The sequence below is a fragment of the Barbus barbus genome (genome assembly GCF_936440315.1).
Source record: "Barbus barbus genome assembly, chromosome: 38".
In the NCBI taxonomy this organism is placed as follows: domain Eukaryota; kingdom Metazoa; phylum Chordata; class Actinopteri; order Cypriniformes; family Cyprinidae; genus Barbus; species Barbus barbus.
Window position 1 is genome coordinate 766,828 of NC_136716.1, and position 19,778 is coordinate 786,605.

Genomic DNA, 19,778 nt, shown 5'->3' on the forward strand with positions numbered 1-19,778 from the left:
GCAGATGCAGGCTGTTTTAAAAGCCATGTCAGTTGAGATTTATGTTCAGTTTAAATTCATAGTTCAACAGTTATAGAAATGACTAAATCCATGTACGTTTCTATTTACATAAGTTGTGTGTGTGTGTGTGTGTGTGTGTGTGTGTGTGTGTGTGTGTGTGAACACCAGTAAAAGACTAGCAGTAATATAATTTATATGAAATTCTAATTAAACTTTAAAACCATTAGCTAAAATTTGAAACATTAATCTTAAGACTGAAAAAAAAAACAAGATTTGCATATTAAGAAATATGCATATGAAAAAAATTAAGAATGACTTAAAAACTCTTACAAAAGTTACACTTGTGTATAAAATATTTAGCCAAAAACAAAATAAGATTGATTAAATAAACTCAACTCTTCTCGCCCATAATGTGTAAAACCAAGAAAAACATTTCATATTCCAATTTCATATTCCATTTCATCAGGACTCAAAACTACAAAAACCACAAGGACTTCATGACGTCATCCCTGCGCTGGCACGTCACATCCGGCAGAGGGCGCTGAAGTCAAAGCAGGCGCTTTAGCAGCTACTGAAGCACAATGAAGTTAGTTATTAGTCACTCCTCGGCGCTGAGGACATTAAACAACGCAACACACAGCAGTGATGATTGATAGCTGAGCTCTGGAGGAACTGCGTAATACATGTTGATCAGAGAACTTCTGGAAGCATCGAGCGAAGAAGAAGAAGAAGAAGAAGAAGAAGCCAGAGCAGATAATCCGGAGTCGCGCTGATTTCACTTCCACTCGACGAGCAGCAGCACGTAAGACACTTCACCGAAACTACATTTATTATATTCACTGTGTGTGAGAGTGTGTGTGTGAGAGAGTGAGTGAATGTGTTTGTGAGTTTGTTTGTTTGTGTGAGTGTTTGTGTGTGTGTGTGTGTGTGTGTGTGTGAGAGAGAGAGAGAGAGAGAGAGAGTGTGTGTGTGTGTGTGAGTGTTTGTGTGTGTGTGTGAGAGAGAGAGAGAGAGAGAGAGAGAGAGAGTGTGTGTGTGTGTGTGTGTGTGTGTGTGTGTGTGTGTGAGAGAGAGAGAGAGTGTGTGGTTGTGTGTGTTTGAGTGAGAGTGTGTGTGTGTGTGTGTGTGTGTGTTTGTGTGAGTGTTTGTGTGTGTGTGAGAGAGAGAGAGAGAGAGTGTGTGTGGTTGTGTGTGTTTGAGTGAGAGTGTGTGTGTGAGAGAGAGAGAGAGAGAGAGAGAGAGAGTGTGTGTGTGTGCGCGGAGTCTTTTGTGGGATTGTGTTCACGCAGCAGTGTGTGTAAAGTGTCTAGTGCACAAAGAGGAGAGTGTGTTACTACAGGTGGTTTGTACAGGCCCACTCACCTGTGTGTAGCACACTTCCAATTGCACAAAAAAGTTCCATACAGTTTTTTCTTTGGTGTGGTAAGGTTTGGGGTGGGGGGTGGTCCATGTTTCAGGAGGTAGGGGTTTGCATGGGGGGGGGGGCTGGGTTGAGTTCAGGGCTCTCACAGCCTGGGGGAAAAAGCTGTTGAGCAGTCTGGCGGAGCGGGCTCTGATGCTCCGGTGCTGTCTTCCTGATGGTAGGAGCTGGAAGAGACTGTGGGAGGGATGGGTGGAGTCCTTCAGGATGCTGTTGGTTTTGCTGGAGCATCGTGTATGGAAAATTTCCAGGATGGAGGGGAGCTTCCACATCTGCAGTGAATGGGTGCCGTCAGAATGAGAGTCCAAACAGCTGATAAAAACATCACAATAATCCACACCACTCCAGTCCATCAGTTAACATCTGGAGAAGACAAAAGATGAAACTAATCCAGCATTAAGACATTTTTAATCCATAATAACTCTTCCTCCAGTGAAAAAGTGCATCTGCTGTTGTCTCTCACAACAAAATCCAGCCACATATTTGTTTAGAGCTGTTTTTTGTAAACGCTGCTTGATCTGTGCAGATTTTTCGTAATAATATATCCTACTTGCACAGTGTGATATTTCATGCAGTTGTGTGCTTATGTTATCCCAAAAGTCCCCAAGGATTTGTAAATCCAGAGAAATTCTAATTTTATATATTGACTCTTCCCTGGTCAGTGTCGCCTTGTCGGACAGTAAATCCATTACGGCTGTCGCGAATAAAATAAAAATGTAATTAAAAGTGTTGGGCGCAGCATTCAATTTAGATCTGTTCAATGTTGTGCCGTGATTTTATTTTTTTACAGCGCTGCGCATTATAACCAATCACAGACGAGTCTGTTGAGCTTATGAATGCAATGACCAATCAGAGGCGTTTGGATGAGTTTTTTTGTTCAGCGCTCATGCTCGCTGAATTCAGTGTGTGTGCTCTCACGTGAATTCTCTCATCGTAAACAACAAGGTGCATGTACTTATGATGTAAATAAGACATTCATTAATCAAGCCATCAGCTTTACGGATTGAGAGTGCCTAAACTCACGCTAGACTAAAATCTGTCATAATGTTCTTTACTCGCTTTCTCGGTCTAATTTATTTGCTGTTTGACTGCTGTTTGATAACTGTGGATGGTACTGGTAATAAAAAAATAATAATTTATCACCTCATCTGTAAACATTATGAAAACCCCTTTCCTCCTCTGAATGGGGAAAAAAAAAAAAAAGCTACTTGTGACTTCTCACAATTCTGTCTTTTTTTTTCTCTTGATTGCGAGTTTACATCTTGCAAGTCTAACTTTTTTTAAAATAAAGTCTGAATTGCTAGATACAAACTCACTTTTTTTTTTTTTGTTCTCAGAATTGCGAGTTTATATCACGCAGTTCTGAGAAAAAAGTCAGAATTGCGAGAAATAGTCAGAATAATAACTCGCAGTTGCATGTTTAGATCACATAATTCTGACTTAATTTCTCAGAATTGCTGACTTTTTGAAGTTCAGAGAAAAAAGTCAGAACTGTGAGAAAGTCGCAATAACCTTTTATTTTTAATTCAGTGGTGGAAACAGGCTTCCATAGAACCGCCTCCTCCATAGCATCCATCATCAAGCTTGGGCTTTGTTATACTGTATTCAACAATGAATCAAGACGAACGAAGCTTTTATGGGTTTGGAACGATTATTAGTAATTTGTAAGATACTAGTAATTGATTAATGACAAAGTTTTAATTTTTAAGATGATTGCTTCAGTTAAAGCTCCTGCTTTAACTCCTGCGTGTGGTTTTGTTTGCGCAGGGTCCGCAGCGATGCAGTGAGGATGGGCGCTGTTGTTGTGGCGAGGCAGGCCGGCGCAGGCGGTTGAGCACCGGAAGAATGCACTTATCCCATGTCTGCACCAACAAAATCTGCTTTCTGCTTTCCCTGGCGCTCTGTGCCCTTCTGGTGCTCCTCATTCCCTCGTTACAGCCTCCTCAGCAACAGACGGATCTGCCCAGGCCCGCCGGAGCCGGACACAGGAGCCCCGGCCAAAGAAGCCACGATGCCAAGGACAGTGCTTTCATTCGCCCGTCACACACCCGCTCCCCTGGGTCCCGATCCAAACACTCCTCTTTAGGTTTGAGAGACGTTTTTATAGCTGTTAAGACCACTAGGAAATATCACAAGTCCAGACTGCAGCTCCTGTCCCAGACCTGGGTGTCCGAAGCCAAGGAACAGGTAGGGAGGCGTTTCATTCGTCTGTGTATAAATACTCAATTCTTCTGAGGTCAAACTCCCAATACATTCTTTTTTGATCTTATTAACTGTGTTGGATCATTTTTCATGACTTTTTTCGGGTGGTGCACTCAAGTTTATTCGACCTCATGTAGTGCTGTCAAACAATTAATCGCATCCAAAATAAGTTTGTTTACATAATATTTGTATGTGTACTGTATACATTTATTATGTATATGTAATTACACAGTACATATTTTGAAAATATTTATATTCTTATATTTCATATTACATATAAATATATTTTTATTTATATATACATAATAAATATACACAGTATACACGCATGTAAACAAAAACGTTAATTTTAGATGCGATTAATCACTTGACAGCACTAATATAAAGACACACATACAGTATATATTTTGAAAATATTTACATGTATATATTTATATTCATATAATTTATATATTTAATATATAAACACAAGATATTTTTCTTAAATACATGTGTGTATTTATATATGCATAATAAATAAGCACAGTACACAAATATATTATGTAAACAAAAACTTTTATTTTGAATGTGATTGATTGATTAGTTGTTTGACAAGCACTAACCTCGTTGGATTTGATGCATTATTTTTCACATCATGTTATTGATAGGGCACCAATATGTATTTTCATGGTATAGCTAAAATCTGTACTATTTGGTGTAAATAAGAAATATGCCTAGCAATAGCTGCTGGCATTAAATTCAAGGCATTGATACTGCGTTAGGCTAAACAAGGCTTGTAACAGCACTTGCAGGTTGTTGCTCTTTTGTTGGTTTGATTGCTTCTTATGTCCTCATTTGTAAGTCGCTTTGGATAAAAGTGTCTGCTAAATGACTAAATAAATAAATACAGCTATAAATGTTTTATTCTTGAGAATATAGATGTTTAATCATTGTATTTTCATACTTTATTAATGATCAATTTAACATTTCTAAATTATTACATTATTTACAAACCAGTTATTTAGGAGTTATCAGTGGTTCATCAGATCATTTAGAAAGTGCAAGTAAATGATTAATAAACTATTTAAATGTACATTTATAAATCTTATTATTTAGACACATCATAATAATTGCTCGGTGTGTTAATAAATGCTTTATTAACACCTATTCCTGCTGTAATTCATAGTTATAAAACATTTAGTAGTTGCCAGCCATCTATTTGTGTGAGCTCATCTAAAGTGAGGACTGTTTATATCTCATAAAGCCTTAACACAGGAGACTTGTAAACTGTACACTTGATTAAAAAAAAGATCAAATGTGTGAAGAGGGCTTGGTTCGACTCCTCGGTTGTGATTTTGGAGCCGTTGCAGTTGATGGTGTTTAGGTGTGAACACACACACTCCGTGTTCAGGAAGTGTTCTGGCGATTTAAGGGTGAGGTGGTTAACAGGGGTCCAGAGCTGGTGGCCCTCGGGCCCCTGGAAGAGGAAGTTCCTCAGAAACCTGAGAGCCGCAGACACGAGCATGCGTTTGCTTTCACCAAGAACATTCACTTGACTAAGACGCCCCTTTCCTGAGGCCTCTGCGGGGCCCAGAGGGGCCCCCCAGATTGACTTAACCTGTTAAACAGTGCAGCGCCATTGTTTTGCCGTTGCACAACAGAGCCAAATGCCCAGGAGAAATTACAAGCGCTCCGCTTCGCTTATAAAGCGAGATTGTGTTTGGTAAAAACAGCTCCAATATGAAGTGCCAACTACCCTGTTAGATTTGCAATGTTCAGATTTTGGGACAAAGTCCACAAGGCTTTTTCCTTTTATGACTTTCTACTTGAATAACCTTCTACTTTCTCTCTTAAAATGTTTTGTACATTTTCTGAACAGGGTCCAAAGAGTATCTACAGATGATAAATGCTTAACAGTTCATTTTGTTGGAAACGCATGTCTTTTTAAAAAAAGCTGGAAAAAAGTTGGAAAGCTTTAACCCTCAACCCTGGCAAAAACTATCCTAGACTCGAAATCAAAGTGGATCTCAGTGGATTTGTTCAGTTTTCCAAAATGTAAATCAGATGTACTAAGTGTTGGAAAATATCGTATCAATACCATTTGAATTTTTCTGGACTCCGTTTGAATGGTTGAATTAAATTTTAGTACTCAAAAACCATGTCTAATTAATTGAAATCATGAAATTACACCGTTACAACAATGCATTAAACGAATGTTTAACAAAAAAAATTTTTTTTGGCAAGCAATGTGCAACAGATGTTTGCTTTTAAAGTTAAAATATGGAAGAAAATTGTGTGATTATTCTTTTGAAAATAAAGTTACTATAATAATAATAATGATTATTATTATTAGAATTAGTGTTAATGTTAGTATTATTATTACTATGTTGAGATGTACATTCTACTATACAATATTAATGTTTTTGTCACAATTTCTTTAAGTAAAACCAAACTTTTATTTTGGCGGGTTGTTGTGAAGATCTTTTAAGTTTCTGCGTGTATGATATGCTTCTCCCCGTGCTGTGACCTTGTCGAGGTGGAGAGGCTTGCGTGCTTCTATGATCCCAAGAGCTAGGCTGGAGGGAGCCTATGGCTCCTGGCAGGTTCAACCATACCAGATTGGTCTTGGGTGAGGAGAGAGACGAAAGGCATCACCTGGTCCTCCAGGTTGGGGGTTGTGCGTGGCGCTAACAACGCCACTACGTAAAAAACCTATCGTTACAGAAACTACAATGAGCAATCCTACTGACATCAGGCCCATAGTAGACCCTGGCCACCCAAACTCTTTGGATGGCAGTATGACCACCTCTCATGAAATCTGAAAGGATCCGCATTGGAGCATGGAACGTCCGAACCATGTTTGAGACTACCAAGACAGCACAAGTCCTCAGTGAGATGAAAAGGTATCACCTGGACATCCTGGGGATAAGTGAGAGTCACTGGACCAGCTCCGGTTGTCAAGTCCTACATGATGGGTCGGTCATCCTCCATTCTGGACACGAGAACACCCATACACATGGTGTAGCCATTTTAATCTCCAAAGAGAAGGCCAAAACCTTGCTGGAGTGGGAACCAGTAAGTGAAAGGCTGATCTGAGTACGCCTCAACTCAAAGTTTTGTAAACTCACCATCTTACAGTGCTATGCACCAACCAAGGAGGCTGAGGAGGAGGTCAAAGAAGACTGGTATGAACAACTGCAAATTGTGGTTTCAAAGGTACCCCAACACGACGTTCTTCTTCTAACTGGTGACATGAATGCCAAAGTGGGATCTGACAATTCCAACAATGAGAGGGCAATGGGCAGATATGGGCAGATAATGGTGAACGCCTTGTTGATTTCTGCACGAACAACAACCTGGTCATCGGAGGTACCATCTTCCCACACAAGAACATCCACAAGCTCACATGGCAGTCACCTGATGGTAGGAACATCAACCAAATCGACCACATCATCATTAATGGTAAATGGCGCAGGTCACTGCAAGATGTTAGAGCCATAGATTCCTATAGTGACCACTACCTAATTGTACATTCTAACATCTACACGAGTGCTGACGGACCTATTTCAAGACATTTGGAACAGTGATACCATCCCTGAAGACTGGTCCAAAGGTCTTATTGTCAAAGTCCCTATGAAAGGCAACATTAAGAACTGCGACAACTGGCGTGGAATCACCCTTCTATTTATTCCAAGCAAGGTGTTTTGCAGAGTCCTTCTTAACCGGATGGAGACAGCCATTGACACCAGGATTAGACGGGAGCAAGCGGGCTTCAGGAAGGGAAGAGGATCTATGGACCAGATTTTTGCTCTGCGTAACATCATAGAGCAATGTTTGGAATGGAATACACCCCTTTACATCAGTTTCGTGGACTTCAGGAAGGCCTTTGACAGTGTCCACCGAAACACCCTCTGGAAGATACTGCACTCCTATGGAATACCATCAAAGATAATCTCAATCATAAAAACATTCAACATTTTGAGTGTAGTGTCATCACGGGAAACGACCTCTCTCAGTGGTTTCCCGTACAGTCCGGAGTGAGACAGGGGTGCATTATCTCCCCTATCCTCTTCCTGGTCGCCATAGACTGGATTACAACCAACAGCACAGCAGACAGACCCAGAGGCATCCAGTGGACTCTGTTCTCCCAGCTGGAAGATCTTGACTTCGCTGACGATCTTGCTCTCCTATCAACCAACCGGTACGATATGCAGGTTAAGACTGATAGGCTGAACAACTTTGCTAGACAAGTTGGGCTCAGTGTCAATACTTCCAAAACACAAGCCATGTGTGTCAACTCCGTCCCCACAGCACCCATACTTGTTAATAATGAGCTACTTGAGTTTGTGGAAGATTTCAGCTATCTGGGCAGTCTTATCAGTAAGGACAGCGGGGCATCTAAAGATATTAAAACAAGATTTGGAAAGGCTCCGGGTGACTTCTCCAAACTCTGGCCTATCTGGAGATCAAAACGATACAGCCTTAAAACGAAGATGCTCCCATATAACAGCAATATAAAATCCGTTCTGCTGTACGGTTCTGAGAGCTGGCGAGCTGTCAAAACAGACATGAGGAGAATGGAAGTGTTCCATAATGGATGCCTCTGATGAATATGCCAATTTTTTGGCCTAAGCTCTCCAACAATGAACTGTATGAGAAAACGTGAAGTTGGAGTATGATTAAGGAGATTATGCATAGACGTCTGAGATGGCTGGGACGTGTTGAGAATGGAACAGGACCACATCACAAAAATCGTCTTAAGATGGACACCACCTGGCAAAAAAAAAAAAAACCTGGGAGACCAAAAACCACCTGGCGCAGAACTGTGACACGAGCTGAAACAGATGAATCTGTCATGGGGAGAGGCCCAACATGCTGCCACGGACCGAATGCAATGGAGAGTGCTTATTGGGGGAAGTCGTGGCCTAATGGTTAGAGAGTCGGACTCGTAATCGAAAGGTTGTGGGTTCGAGTCCCCGGCCGGCAGGGATTGTAGGTGGGGGGGTGAATGTACAGCGCTCTCTCCACCCTCAATACCACGACTGAGGTGCCCTTGAGCAAGGCACCGAACCCCCAACTGCTCCCCGGACGCCGCAGCATAAATGCCCACTGCTCCGGGTGTCTGCTCCGGGTGTGTGTGTGTGTGTGTGTGTGTGTGTGCATTTGTTCACTACTCACTGCTGTGTGTGTGCACTTGGATGGGTTAAACGCAGAGCACCAATTTCGAGTATGGGTCACCATACTTGACAATACGTCACGACTTTACTTTTTTTACTTTATTGAAGCTTTATGTCCCATAGGGGACGAAGAGGAGTAATAATGTAATGTGTATGATATGACAATAGTGTTCTCAAATGATCGGTAAAATGCTGATGAAGTGACTCTAGAGCAGTTCTGGAGGCAATGCTCATGTGTTTGTGTCCTTACTGAGGCTAAAGAACACCGCGAGCATCACGCTCTTCAGTATGTGAAGTAAACCAAACCACAGCATTGAAAATTGTTTTTGTTTACTATTCATTAACACCATAAAAAAATCCAGTAAAATTAGTTAAAAGCTGACAGCTGTTGTTGTCAGAAGTTTACTGTATGGACAAATATGTTCCAGGTATTACAGGATATTATATTGGCATCAAACTGCTTTTTACTGTAAAATGTACAGATAAACACCTTGATAATGTAGCTTGTACAGTAGAAATCTGAGTTGATTAGTTCATTATTATATTAAGTGGCATGTCACAAAAATAGAAAACACCATCAATGTAGCACACAACACTAAAGTAATGCAATAAACATTCACTGAATATTATATAATCTAACATAAAAATACATTAATGTTCATTACTGCTGAATAAGAAGAAACAAAATTATTGATATAAAATATGCAATATGTCACACAGGGACTTCTGGGAATGACTAATAAAAATGGCCAACATAATTACTAAAACTGTAACTAAACATTAAAATGGAAAATACAAAAAAAAAGTACAAAACAATTACCATAATAGCATTTTAATGGTACTGAACTAACAGCGTTTTCCTTCATGTGGTCATGTGGTTAATATCAGAGAACTGTGTCATTAAACTGTTAAAATATTAACTTTAAATCTCAGCAGGCTTTGAGTAAATATTGAAGAGTTCAGATGCAAAAGCCTCTAAGTGTCATCTGAAATTGTCTTCTAAAATGAGCATTTTTCTCAGGCTCTCATGTGTAAGTTCAGTAAGTTCACTTTAATGGCATTGAATAGGTTCTTTTCTTTGCCATTTAAGTGAAATAACTGAACATAAATATAGGAGCCTGAGAATAATGCTAATTTTAGAAGAAAAGTTTAGATGGCACTAATTACCTAACTATTCATTTAATGTCAGACAGGTTAAAAAAGGTTTGTAAATCCCTGACTGTTTTCCAGTGAATGCTGTGTTTGCACAGGGCAGTGAACTTTGACTTTCTCTGTTTCAGACGTTCATCTTCACTGATGGAGAGGACAAGGAGCTCAGACAGAAAGCAGGTAACACTTAAACCTGCTCTGAGCAGATAAAAAAACACATTTAAACCATTTTAAAGCTTCAAATTAAGAGAAAAAAAATCTAGATACCATTGCAAAATCTGTTTAAGGGACTAGCTGACCATCCTGAGCCATGCCTAGTTAGAAGAAGCTCATACTCATGCTTCATTTCATCATGACATGGACTGTGATCATCAATAAATCATAAGTCATTGTCATGTCACTGTCTCCTGAAGGGCTCAACATCATCAACACCAACTGCTCGGCGGCGCACACGCGTCAAGCTCTGTGCTGCAAGATGTCTGTGGAGTATGACAAGTTCATCGAGTCACAGAAAAAGTTGAGTTCGTCTGAAGGCCACAGGCTGCTAAATGCATTAAATCATAGCGTACAGTCATCATACAGCAGATGTCATTCATTTACACTACTGGTCAAAAGTTAAGAAATTGTAGTGTTTTTAAATGTCTTTTTCTGGCCAAGGCTGCTTTAATTTGGTGATAAATTCAGTAAAACAGCAGTATTGAGAATATTACAATTTAAAGTCATTGTTTTTATTCGATTGCATTTTAATGTTTTTTAGTGCTGTCAAACGATTAATTGCATTCCAAAAAAAAGTTGTTTACATAATATATGTGTGTTTTGTGTATATTTATTTTGTATATATAAATACACACATATTTTGAAAATATTCACATGTATTTATATTTCTATAATTTATATCATATATAAACATTTAATGTATAAATGTAACACATTTTTCTTAAATATACAGATACATGTGTGTGTTTATTTCTATATACATAATAAATATACACAGTGCACACATATATTATGTAAACAAAAACATTTATTTTGGATGCAGTTAATCGTGATTAATTGTTTGACAGCACTATTTTATTTCTTTTGTTCATCTGATGGCAGCGTTTCTCATTATCAGAGTTAAAAACAGGTTTTGCTGCTTTGTGTTTCTGTGGAAACTGATACACTACCATTGAAAAGTTTAGCTATATAAGATAAAAAAAAAAGAAATTGATACTTTTATTCAGCAAGGATGTATCGAACTGATCAAAAGTGACAGTAAAGGTGTTTTAGATGTTATAAAAGATTTCAAATAAATGCTGTTTTTTGAACTTTCTATTCATCTGTTAATCCTGAAAAATTAAATGTATCACAGTTTCCACAAAAATATTGTGCAGCACAACTGTGTTCAACATTGATAATAATCAGAAATGTTTGTTGAGCAGTAAATCAGTATATTATTATGATTTCTGAAGATCATGTGACACTGAAGACTGGAGTAATGATGCTGAAAATACAGCTGCGCATCACAGAAATACATTACACTTTAACACATATTCACACAGAAAACAGCTGTTTTAGATTGTAATAATATTTCAATTTTTATACTGTATTTTTAATTAAATAAATGCAGCCTTGGTGAGCAGAAGGGACTATCAAAGGCATTTTGAAAGGTGATGATTCCAGAGTTGTGTGTTCTCTCTGTTCTGCAGGTGGTTCTGTCATGTGGATGATGATAACTATGTGATCCTGCCCAGTTTGCTGGAGCTGCTGTCGTCTTATTCTCACACTCAGGACGTTTATCTGGGCCGACCCAGTCTGGATCATCCCATAGAGGTCTCTGAGAGGGTCAAGAGCGACGGATCGGTGAGCCGCTCTCGCATTTTCACTTAAAAGAAAGCGCAGAGCTGATTCAGTGGGAGACAGGGCCGCTGCAACAAGACCATTATAATACGTTTGTTCAACCGCAAACAAGCTGAATAGTAAAAGTAGGCAGAATATGACATAAACAGAAAAAAGAATCAGCGTTTTCATGGGTTTTTTGTATGTCCATTTTTTCTTCTTCTGACTAAAAGAGTGTATTATTTCAGATGTATTAGTATTTCAAATAATTGTAGTGTAGGTCCCACGAAGAAGATGTGTTTAAATCAAAAGTCTGGTAACAAATAATTGTTACCAAATAAAGGGGAAAAAGCATTTATGCTGTTAAATTGATATACCACTTTTTACTATAATGTTCAGATTTTGTCTTGAATTTAATGTTATAATAAAGTATTCTCAGCCTAAATATTTTAAAGATGCTGTTAGGAAGCATATGTTTGTCAAAGCTGCATTTATTTGATCAACAAAAAAAACTGTGAAATATTATTTCAATTTAAAACTAAAATGTAATGTATTTCTGTGATCTGCAGCTGTATTTTCAGCATCATTACTCCAGTCTTCAGTGTCACATGATCTTCAGAAATCATAATAATATACTGATTTACTGCTCAACAAACATTTCTGATTATTATCAATGTTGAACACAGCAGCACAATATTTTTATGGAAACTGATGCATATTATTTTTCAGGATTCACAGATGAATAGACAAAAGAACAGCATTTATATGAAATAGAAATATTCTGTGATTCAGTTTAATGCATGGTTGCAGAAGAAAGCATCTGTCCCTAATCTGGACTCTCTGCTGCAGGTCTCAGTGAAGTTCTGGTTTGCCACCGGAGGAGCTGGATTCTGCATCAGCCGAGGCTTAGCGCTCAAAATGAGTCCATGGGCAAGGCAAGCTCACACTTCTCCTCTGCTCTGTGATCTTACACTGATTGTGCTCTCAGAAACTGTGTTGCTGCTTAGTAGGAAAGGTCATGCAGGTCAACAAGTGCACTTTCATAATGTACTTATTGTTTCCACGCACTCATGTTATACTTAATATACTAAATATGATTCTTTAGTACTTCTTAAGATCATCTAAGTCTACTCAACTGTACTATTTCTGAAAAACTGTGAATATGAACTGAAATGCACTTTTAACATACTATCTCTGTATTTAAACTGTATGTAGCTCCACTTCAGGGCTTGACATAAAGCATTCTCATTTACTTGTCCGAGTAGAAAAGTTACTTGCCCAGAGATACTTTTTTTTAAATGAGTTATAAATATAATTATTTATTGTAGTTATACAAAACACATTTAGTTTTAGTTCGATTTTTCATTTTAAATAAAATAATAAAGTGTGATAATACTGTTGTATTTTAAAATAAAAAGGGAGTATTAATTACAAATACAATTATTTTATATTAAACTTAAAAATAAAATGCTAATATTTACTTCTTTATAAATGCATTTTCAAACTTAAATATTTTTTTTTTAAATTAGAGTTCAATTTAATCAGACAATTAGTATAATTAGACATTTGGGCTGTTACCAAACAAATGAATCTTTGCAGTGCAGGAAACACAGAAGCTGCATCTGAAGTGGATATATTTACCCTCTGTTAATGCAGCTCTGAGGGACATGGAATGCTTTTATCTGCAGTTACAAATGAATAAATAATATTTGAAATTATTTAAAAATAAATAAATACTGTAAATGTGAAATTAAAACCAGCAGTAGGTGGCAGAAAGTCAGTGTTAATAAGTGAGTCATTGTGATTGAACCGAATCATTTAAACGGTTGATTCATTCAGGAACGAAGCACTGTCATGTTGCTCAGAGACGCAGAACAGTGCTGTGGCTGTGTTTGGAATTATTTTTGTTGGTGAAACAGAGCAAAAACAGGATATATGGTGTCTAAAACGTAAGTCTCTTAATGTTAACTTCTTGTTTATTGAACGCTTATAAAATCACATTTGGAGGAATAACAACGGTGCTCGATCTTCTTTTGAAACTATATGAAATTATATAAACATATACATTTTCTTGAATTTTCTGCTCATTCTTCATGCATTGTAAAACTGAATCATGCAGTGAAAGAACAGCTAGTCTAACCTGGACGACTTTACCTAATGTATGCGTGCTCTCTAGGTGTGTATTGATTCTTCTTATCGCAAACGATATATATCGCACACCCCTATAACAAAGGCTATATCATAAATAAAGGCAGTTATTATTGTTTTTGGTATTAACTTTTTTAAGTTAAGTCCGATTGGGCAAGTACATTTCTCTTTCACTTGCTCAACCAGAACACTCACTTCTCCCGGACAAGCGTTAATGTTGAGCCCTGCACTTGTAGTGCACTTGAGCCATCTTTCATTCACTAGTACACTCAAGTGTACTACAACTAAATACATTTTTTAAATTCAGAGATGGTTTGTTAAAAGTGCATTTTAGTTCATATTCATGCCGTTTCAAAATAGCACAGTTGAGTACACTTAGATGATCTTAAGAAGTACTAAAGAATAATTTTTAGTATATTAAGTACGAAATTAGGGCACAAAAATAGAGCACTTTAAGTACATTATGGAAGTGTAGTTATTATTTCAGCTGGGGTGTTTAAGCAAAGCATCAAATCCTCCTGTAAACACGTCTTTCAGCATTCTTGGCAGCTTTATTCAGCGTGCACATGACTGCTACTGTATGCAAACATTTAGACATCAACAACACATAATAATGTGCAAACAGCTTTTTTCTGTTTTCGGTGTCAGTTTAAAACGGCTTTACATGCCAATCGATGAAGTTTACGTGCAAATGCTTTGGCAAACATGTAAATGTTTTTACTAGTGCTGTCAAACGATTAATCGCATCCAAAATAAAAAATGTCTTTGTCTCTCTCAGTCTTGGAAACTTCATCACGACAGCAGAGAAGATCCGTCTCCCGGATGACTGTACGGTGGGTTATATCATCGAGGCTCTGCTGGAGGTCTCTCTGACTCAAACAGGCCTGTTTCACTCACACCTGGAGAACCTGCAGAGACTCCCCACAGACAGCTTACTCCATCAGGTCAGATCTCTGAGAACAGACAGGCTGCATGATTGTTCATCCGTACCTCCAGCGGTCACAGAACAACACTTTGTTTCAGTCCTGTGTAATTCACCATCTAAGGCGAGACACTGCAGGTGAATAGAGTAAAAAAATAGCTCATATTTATCACCTTACCTAGCTGATTGATTACACTGATAATTGCAAATTGCAAACAAGTTTTCTTGATGTCAGTTTCAAAACAAATTTTTACATATTGGAGTAAAAAGTTTGGTCCCACTTTATATTAAGTGATCTAAACTACTATGTACTTGCATCAAAAAAATAAGTACAATGTACTTCTTGTGTCCATATTGTATTGCAAAACACTTTTGCTGCAATTGAGGTGGGATACGGGTAAGTTTAGGGACAGGTTTGGTGGTCCGGGTAGGTTAAAGTGTAAGGGATGGGTCAACAGTGTTAATTATAAATGGAATTACAGAAATTAATTACAGATGTAATTACATGCAAGTATTTTTTTAAAATAAGTACAATGTAAAAACATGTATGTACACAATAAGTGCATTGTACTAAATTATTAATTTTAATGTAAGTACATAGTAGTTAAGGCCACCTAATATAAAGTGGGACCAAATGTTTTTACAGAGGTATCTCATTTTTGTCACTCCATAATTCAGAAAATGCTTAGAACGGACAGAAAACACTATATTTTCACAATTGTTTGGGGGGGGGGATTAAAATGTTGTATATAATCAAGCAAATTATATATGAACAAATCCCTCAGTAAAAACCTTCAGGATATAGACTATAGGAATACAAATGTAAAGTTTGGTGTGTAAGTGCTGCTGAAGTGTAGATTTATGGCTCAGTGTAGGAGAAAAAACTCATTTTGAGAAAAAGGCCTTTACAAATATGTATTGTAATTGGCACAAATAGATAAAATGCTATAAAAGAAACACTTAACAGTGTCTTTTGGATGTTTTCTTTCCAGTAGTCTGAAAAAACACTTTATGAAAAACCAAAAAGCCCAAAATCTCAAACTTGACAGGTGCATGAAAAAATGTTTTGCCTGCAGTGTCTGCCCTCAATACACAAAACACAGGGTTCCTATGCGGTTTGGATTTGATTTGTCATTTCCAGGTCTGGAAAAGTATGGAAAAAAGTAAGCAGAGTATGCTAAAATATTTGCATTTCCAGACTTTTATCCCATTTAGTTGTTTTTTATTATTAAAAAAATGAATTTAATGAAAATAAGTTTATCGTACAAGAAGTGTGTTTTCATGGCAGCTGTTTAGTGATTGTTTAGAGGTTGCCAAACACGACTGAATGAATTCAAGGTGCAGTTTTTAATTATGCAAAATGTTTTGTATTTTGGGTTTCTTCTCATGATGTTCTTAGCCTCGAGGATCTTTGCAAAAATAAAAATATACAGACTTTTATATGTGCACGAGAAACCATTAAACGTAGCTTATAGGACGATGCACACTGAACCTATCAGCCCATCTAGCGGTTGGGTTTCTTGGGCACCACAGAATATGCATTAAAGAGACCTAAGGCCTCGAAATATGACATACTGCCCGAACGAATGCCACATTTTGAACACTTTTTTTTTTTTTTTGCAATACCAGTCTCTTTTATAGACCCTTGAACTTGGCAAATAGGACAATGCACACAGCTGTATTATGCCATCAGCCCATTTCGAGTCATGGTTTTGCTGCAGAGGATGTGTTAAATTAGACATTAGGCCTTGATATTAGAGGTACTACCATAAGGAAAAACTAATGTTGAGCAAGTAGTTCTTGTGTAGTTCTCTCACTTTATTCATAGTAAGATGGCAGTGATGCACAAAGGAGATATATAAATCTAGAAATAGTGATGTGTAAGCATGCGAAAAATTCCCATGCGCATGTGAGTAGTTTCTTGAGGGCACAAAAAAGTTTCTTGTGTGCATGCAAAAATCTATGTAAAAAAACATAAAAAATACAAATATTTACAGATGACTATAATATATACCAAATATAAATCTGAAAATAGTGCTGCATGAACCATTGGTGTTAAATATGGTCTGAAGATCTACTGAGAGGTTTGGAAATCTGAGTCTGGAAAAGAATGGAATTTTGAAATGGAAAATGTGTAGGAACCCTGAAAATATCCACTTGTCTGATAAAGAGACATGCATGAATGAAAAAGCATGGATGTGCAAAAAAAAGAAAACGTGCAATAAGCCACAAGCACACACTTTTGAACAGATACACTCTAAGTTACTTTAAAACGCATGCTTTGGAGGGTATTTACAAACACATTCAGTTATGTTATAACAGTTGTGAGAAAATATGATTTGAGTATATTGGATCTGGGAATATATTGATCTTAAAGTGATAACTGCTGTCTGTCATTAATGTTAACCAAACAATGAAAGAAAAAGAAAATCTCTCACTGCTCTTGACTCAGTAATATTAGTAGCTTTAATAAGGATCAATATATTTCATTCTTATAGTATAAAAACTGTGCAGTATTTTATTTTCTATTTGAATGCTAAACCTACCTGAAATTAATTGAAGGACTCTTTATTTCATTTGTTAATAATAAAATATTGTGTACATTTAAAAAAAAAAAAAAGACTTTTATAAAATGGTGCTTTCTTTATTTCTTTTTACCGGTCCTGTATGCCACTAGATGTACACTAGTCATACATAATACGGTAAATATTATAAAATTATGCAGATTACCACTATAAAATCAGTCATCTTGATTGCAAAAAATGACCAAAAATGGTGAAATCCTGGTGGGACTGGTTAATATTGTAACACCGTGGTTGTCTAAACTAGCACACACTTCCAGCGTTTATACCGCAGGGTTTGATCGTGTCCTTTGTGAAGAATATCCCACTGACATACCTGAGGTCCTCACAGTTTCTGTCCTCCACAGGTGACCCTCAGTTACGGTGGGTTCGAGAACAGGAGGAACGTGGTCAGTGTTGGAGGAGCGTTCTCATTGGCTGAAGACCCGACACGGTACACAGACACACACATGCACACGAGATACATACAGTCCTTCTCTAATACTTCAAAATAACGTTTCAGTGCTGGATTTTATGAAGCAACCATTATCTCTTCAGATTTAAAACGCTTCACTGCCTGCTCTACCCGGATACAGAGTGGTGTCCACCCAAGACTCGTCACTGACCTCTGCCATACGAATCCTGCTTTCCAGAAATCTCTTCAGACCAAAATAATGCGTATGTAAAGGAATAGTTCACCCAAAGATAAACAGTTGTGGAAGTTCACTCACCCTCAGGCCATCCAAGGTGTAGAGGAGTGTTTCTTCATCAGATTTGGATTCAGATTTGCATCACTGTCTCTGCAGTGAATGGGTGCCGTCAGAATGAGTCCAAACAGCTGATAAAAACATCACAATAATCCATGTGACACATTTTGGACTGTTTGTTTGTAAATGGTGTTGATCTGTGCAGATTTCTCTCCTGATTCAGACCAGATGACTTTTTTATTTTATTTTAGAACACAATATTATGGCTAGAGGCCCTATATTTTAACTAGAAACTTTGGTCAAAACATCTTAATGCTGTCTCCGCTTTTGTCTTCTCCAGATGTTAACTGATGGACTGGAGTGGTGTGGATTATTGTGATGTTTTTATCAGCTGTTTGGACTCTCATTCTGACGGCACCCATTCACTGCAGAGCATCCATTGCTGAGACACTGATGCAGAGACACTTTTCTACAAACCTGATGAAGAAACACACTCGTCCACATTTTCAGCTAATGTTCATTTTTGGCTGAACTATTCCTTCAACAAGTTGTTTTTTCTTGGTACTTTTTTACATTTATATAGTTAAACAGAGTGGCTGCAATTTATTAAATGCATTTTTGTTCTGAAATATGTGGGTTTTTTGAGAATTGCCAAGTGATTTAGACACATCGAGTCCCTGTTGCAAGAGCATTTTGACAGGATTGCACAGTCTCAGATTTACTGGGGGATTGTTTTTCTTTAAATGATTCAAGACACATTTCTGTGGCTTTTATATCATCTTTATAGTCATTTTTTTCCTTTGGGTCGTAATATGCCCACAAAAGCCTTTAAATGTGTGCTAAATGCCTCTGAGGATGAGAACAACAGTATTGATGCAGTTTTATAGTATTGTGTTTTCCAGATTTCTGCAGCCCAGCTCATCTACTGCCAATGCTTTCAGCTCGTGTTATTCTCCATTCACTCAGTATGTCTCTAGATCCAAACGCTGTTGTTTGGAGTTGAGCAGTTGGATATATATAAAGAAGACCAAAAAGCAATTGTAATCACTCTGAGTTTTAATAATGTATCCAATCATAGTTGAATGCATTGAATTGTTTCCATTGGACCACCAGTGTGAGTGTTGGTGATCAGATACGAGTGTTTAAATGTAGTTTAATATGCTGATCCGTCTGATATTTGCACAAACACGTTCCTCACTGCAGGCCAGTGGTTTGCGTAAACATGCCAAAACTACACTATGGTTCCTCGTTCTTTAACAGTGACATGTTGCTCTCTGTCGACGGGAACAAATACTGTTGCAGTTTACTCTATTTTCTTGCACCTGTTTTTTTTTTTTATCTGATAAACTGATAATGATGTCAAGTATGATTTTCATGTTAATAAATGTATTTATTATGCATGTGCCAGTGTATGATTCATTTGAACATGATGCCTGTTACTGCAGTACAGTTTCTGGGGGTTTATAGTATTAAATGTACAGTAATACTTAACATGTCCTTCACAGAAGAGTAGTTGATTTATTATTATATGGATTCATTTTCATGCACTTTAACATATTTTCAAAACCAGTTTATTGAAATGTTGTATATAAATAATAAACTACCCGCTGATGGGTTTGATTTCCAGGAAATGTATGAATTAATCAGATGTTCCTGGAAGTTGCTTTGGATGGATGTATAGATACAAAATGCTAG

General features: G+C 37.5%; 1 protein-coding gene across 3 annotated transcripts; it reads left to right on the forward strand.

Moving 5' to 3' along the window:
• Positions 1-508: 508 nt before the first annotated feature.
• rfng (RFNG O-fucosylpeptide 3-beta-N-acetylglucosaminyltransferase) lies at positions 509-19,485 on the forward strand. 3 transcript variants are annotated; one of them, XR_013783111.1, is made up of 10 exons: positions 509-802; positions 3,188-3,607; positions 10,059-10,107; positions 10,341-10,443; positions 11,616-11,769; positions 12,595-12,680; positions 14,672-14,837; positions 17,745-17,830; positions 17,935-18,181; positions 18,515-19,483. XR_013783111.1 is itself a non-coding variant. In XM_079397503.1 (9 exons), the coding sequence occupies exons 2-9, from the start codon at positions 3,266-3,268 to the stop codon at positions 17,999-18,001; spliced, it is 1,053 nt and encodes a 350-aa protein (XP_079253629.1). In that variant the 5' UTR covers positions 544-802; positions 3,188-3,265; the 3' UTR covers positions 18,002-19,485. The 3 variants fall into 3 exon arrangements, 1 of the variants encoding a protein (XP_079253629.1); XR_013783112.1 differs by having other exon boundaries at positions 525-802; positions 17,935-18,054; positions 18,424-19,485; XM_079397503.1 differs by having other exon boundaries at positions 544-802; positions 17,935-19,485.
• The last annotated feature ends 293 nt before the right edge of the window (positions 19,486-19,778 follow it).